The sequence below is a fragment of the Crocodylus siamensis genome, chromosome 2 (assembly GCF_052110815.1).
Source record: "Crocodylus siamensis isolate JL-2025a chromosome 2, ASM5211081v1, whole genome shotgun sequence".
Lineage (NCBI taxonomy): Eukaryota > Metazoa > Chordata > Crocodylia > Crocodylidae > Crocodylus > Crocodylus siamensis.
This window is the reverse complement of record NC_143396.1, coordinates 136,885,848-136,889,262: the sequence shown is the minus strand read 5'-3', so window position 1 is coordinate 136,889,262 and position 3,415 is coordinate 136,885,848. Positions and strand designations below refer to the sequence as shown.

At 44.1% G+C, this 3,415-nt stretch overlaps 1 protein-coding gene across 1 annotated transcript; it reads right to left on the bottom strand.

Moving 5' to 3' along the window:
• Window positions 1–2,160: 2,160 nt before the first annotated feature.
• LOC149870809 (olfactory receptor 10X1-like) lies at window positions 2,161–3,132 on the bottom strand. The gene has a single exon (XM_090034755.1). The coding sequence runs from the start codon at window positions 3,106–3,108 to the stop codon at window positions 2,161–2,163; it is 948 nt and encodes a 315-aa protein (XP_089890881.1). The 5' UTR covers window positions 3,109–3,132.
• Between the last annotated feature and the right edge of the window lie 283 nt (window positions 3,133–3,415).

Genomic DNA, 3,415 nt, shown 5'->3' with positions numbered 1-3,415 from the left:
AATCTGGGCACCATATGCCCCCCAATGATTCTCCCCCAGCAGTACATACAGTGGCAGGGAGGTGTTTCTTCCCCTCTCCCCCGCCCCCTGGATAAATGCTGTCCTGGAGTCATGCAGCTCAGGTTTGGGATTTGATGTTGCCATTTCTGGACTGTCCCACCCAATTAAGGACAGGTGGTCACCCTACCCTCTTCCAGGGAGAGGCCAGGGACCTCAGGTCCCCATGTACTTGGCGCCTATGTTGGATCCATTTCTAAGTTCTTTATTTGTCCATTGTCCCTTTGTTCAAATTTCCAGACCCCATCCCAGAAAACCTGAGCAGTTTAGTTCTTGGTTGTCCCTGCAAAAAGTGGCAGCATATGGGACATTAATCTGGTGTAAGATTAACAGACTTTAAAACTAATAAAATAAGAAACGTGCAACATCCAGAAGTTTTGCTTTCACGTTTAATTCAGTAAAAGCCTCTGTTGCAAACATCACTCATTGTCCAGTGATTTATAAAAATCAAAAGCTATAGCATTCCCTTTACAGTTCTATTCCTTGGCTGATAAATGGATTTGCTGTTCACTGGGGCCTTGGAACATACATATTCATCATCTTATACCTGCAAAGACACCACATCTGCAGCCACAAAAGGTACACCTCTCTAGGGCATGTTCTACGTTGCATCATGTGTAGGAGCATGCCCTGGCCTTTGCATTGTGGGTCAGGAGAAGGCATGGACCATACCCACATTTTTTTGGTCAGCTCAGCTTCAGACTTTCCATTCTTTCCCTCACTCTTGGACTTCTGCTTTGTCCCTGTTTGTGACTAGTGTTCTCAGGAGTCTTCAGTGATCCAGCTTTGCTGTTCTATACAAGATACACTCCCAGCACCTGCCTGATGGGGAGTTTGCAACCGGCTGCCAGGTTCTTCTTACTCTGTTCTTGCATCTGCCGTGTTTGTCCCAACCACCTTATCAAGAAAGCCCAAGTTTGGATTTGCAAGCACTGCACTGCATAAGGGGAGCCAAGCCATTTTGTCTTGGATTTGCTTCCAGGAAAATAGATGGGTGGAGGTATGCATTTCCCTAAGACCTAGTCTCAACACAAGGAGCTGCAATCACACATTTGGAAACCAACTGCAAATAAAAAATGACCTGCAGAAAGGACCCCATGGTCCTTGTGAGTCTCATCATCACTGATGTGATCTGCAGAGAGCTCAAATGGCTAAGAGAAAGTGACAACTTATTCCAAAATCTTGCATACTTTCATGAGAACAGAGGGAGAAGATTTGGATTCTTAGGAGTAATAAGGTACAACAGGCCATATTATGCCCTGGCTGACAGCTGTATAATCCTATCAGTAACCAATGGATGTTACTAAAGCATAACTTTCCCACACTGTAGGTCCATGCTTTAGCTCTGTTGTTTAGTCTTCTCAGGACTTTGCTGACATTTTTATAACCAGAACAATTGCTAAGCATAGATAACCTGATTTTGTTCTTCCCTATACCGCATGTGCCAGTGTGATTTCTCTGCCTTCATTGGAGCCACTCTGGGTGTCAGCAGCTCTAAGATCCATAAAGGTGTCATGCCCATTTCTTCACTTTTTCTTCTTTTGCTGACTGCTTTCTATGGGAGAATTGTCGCTGACTGCATTGACCTGTGTTACATTTGTTCTTAGATTAAGTACAAAGTTTTAAAGACTTTAAAAAAAAAGCAAATATATATGATAGAGTCATATCTGATGAAAATATCTGCCAACTTCCTTTGTGGACTCTTTTGGTTTGACAGAATCTGGGCTAGAGTTTATTTTTAAATTTGTTCCTAGGTCTTTTTCTGTGGAGCTGTTCAGTGAAGGTCTGATCCTTGAATGGCCTACCATCCTCACAACCCCATGGCAGGTGGGGAAGGTTTTTTACCTCCGTGTTACAGACAGGTAACTGGAGCCTAGAAAGAGAAACAGCTTGATATTCAAAAATGCTCTGTCCCCAGCAACACTGTCCTTTTCAGGAGGGGATTATCTGTTCTCAGAGAGAGCAGAGTCCTTTTGAAACCTGTTCCCAGGTCATCCAGGAGGTATTTGATTGTGGAAGCATTAAAACCCAGACCTACAGCGTCTTTTCCATGGGGCTATTCCCCCTAGGTGGCAGTATACTTCCTAAACACTGTCAATGCTTTTACACTTTTTGGGAAAATATTTTTTTGCCTATTGCTTTTTTCAGGGCAATTTTCATTTCCTTGTTTCTCAGGGTAAAGATCATGGGGCTGAGGAATGGTGTGAGAATGGTGTAGGGCACAGACATCAGTGTGTCATCATCTGACACACCAGGTGAGTTTGGTTTTAGGTAAATAATGGAAGCAAATCCAAAGTGCATGATCACCACAGTGAGGTGGGCAGCACAGGTGGAAAAAGCTTTATCTCTTTCTCCACAGGCTGATGGCAGCCGCAGGATAGTGCTCAGGATGAAAATGTATGTTAATACTATGAGCAGAAAGCTGCCTGACAAGCCCACCATGGAGACCATGGAGATCACAGTCTCAATGGTGTTGTCATCTGTGCAGGCCAACTTGATCACTGGTCTCATATGACAAAAGAAATGGTTAATAGTGTTAGAGCTGCAAAAAGGAGACTGAAATATCAAAGTGGTCTCTACCAGGGATAGTAGAAATCCACTGAGCCATGTCCCAGCCACAAGCTTAATGAAAATTTGTCTGCTCATGAGGCTTGCATAGTGTAAGGGATGACATATTGCTAGATACCGGTCATAGCCCATTAGTGTCAGGAGAAAGCAATTTGTTCCACCCAGTCCAAGAAAGAAAAACATTTGTGTGGCACATCCAGTGAATGAGATTGTTTGGATGTCTACCATCAAGTTCACCAGCGTTTTAGGAATAATTACTAAGGAGTAGCAGGTCTCAGAGAAGGACAGGACACCCAGGAAAAGGTACATGGGAGTGTGTAGTTGCCTGTCAATCCTGATAATGATCATTATGGCCAGGTTTCCAGCCAATGTTGCTATGTACATGAGGAAGAACACCACGAACAGTCCCACTTGCAGGTCTGGGAAAATGGAAAATCCAATCAAAACAAACTCAGTCACCTGGCTTTGGTTTTCCCTCTTCATGGATATGAAGTATGCAGTCTGAAAAAAACAAAGCAGCTGTTATTACTCATCTGCTTTCAGGACCCTACTACTTCATGGTGTTCATGCTGTTATCTGAGGTGCTCGTGCATCCTATCCATATGTATAAATAGGACAGTGCCTGGGGAAAGGAATCAGTCTAGCTAGTAGGAAATGCTAAGGTGAAAGAGTGGCTTCTGCTCTCCTGCAGAGGTCTGGCCCCTGCCTGTGGACTGCAGGGGATTGCCTTTTTCTGCTTGTGATTCATAGCCATGAACCTCCCTCTGTAGGCAGGTACCCATACCCCTTC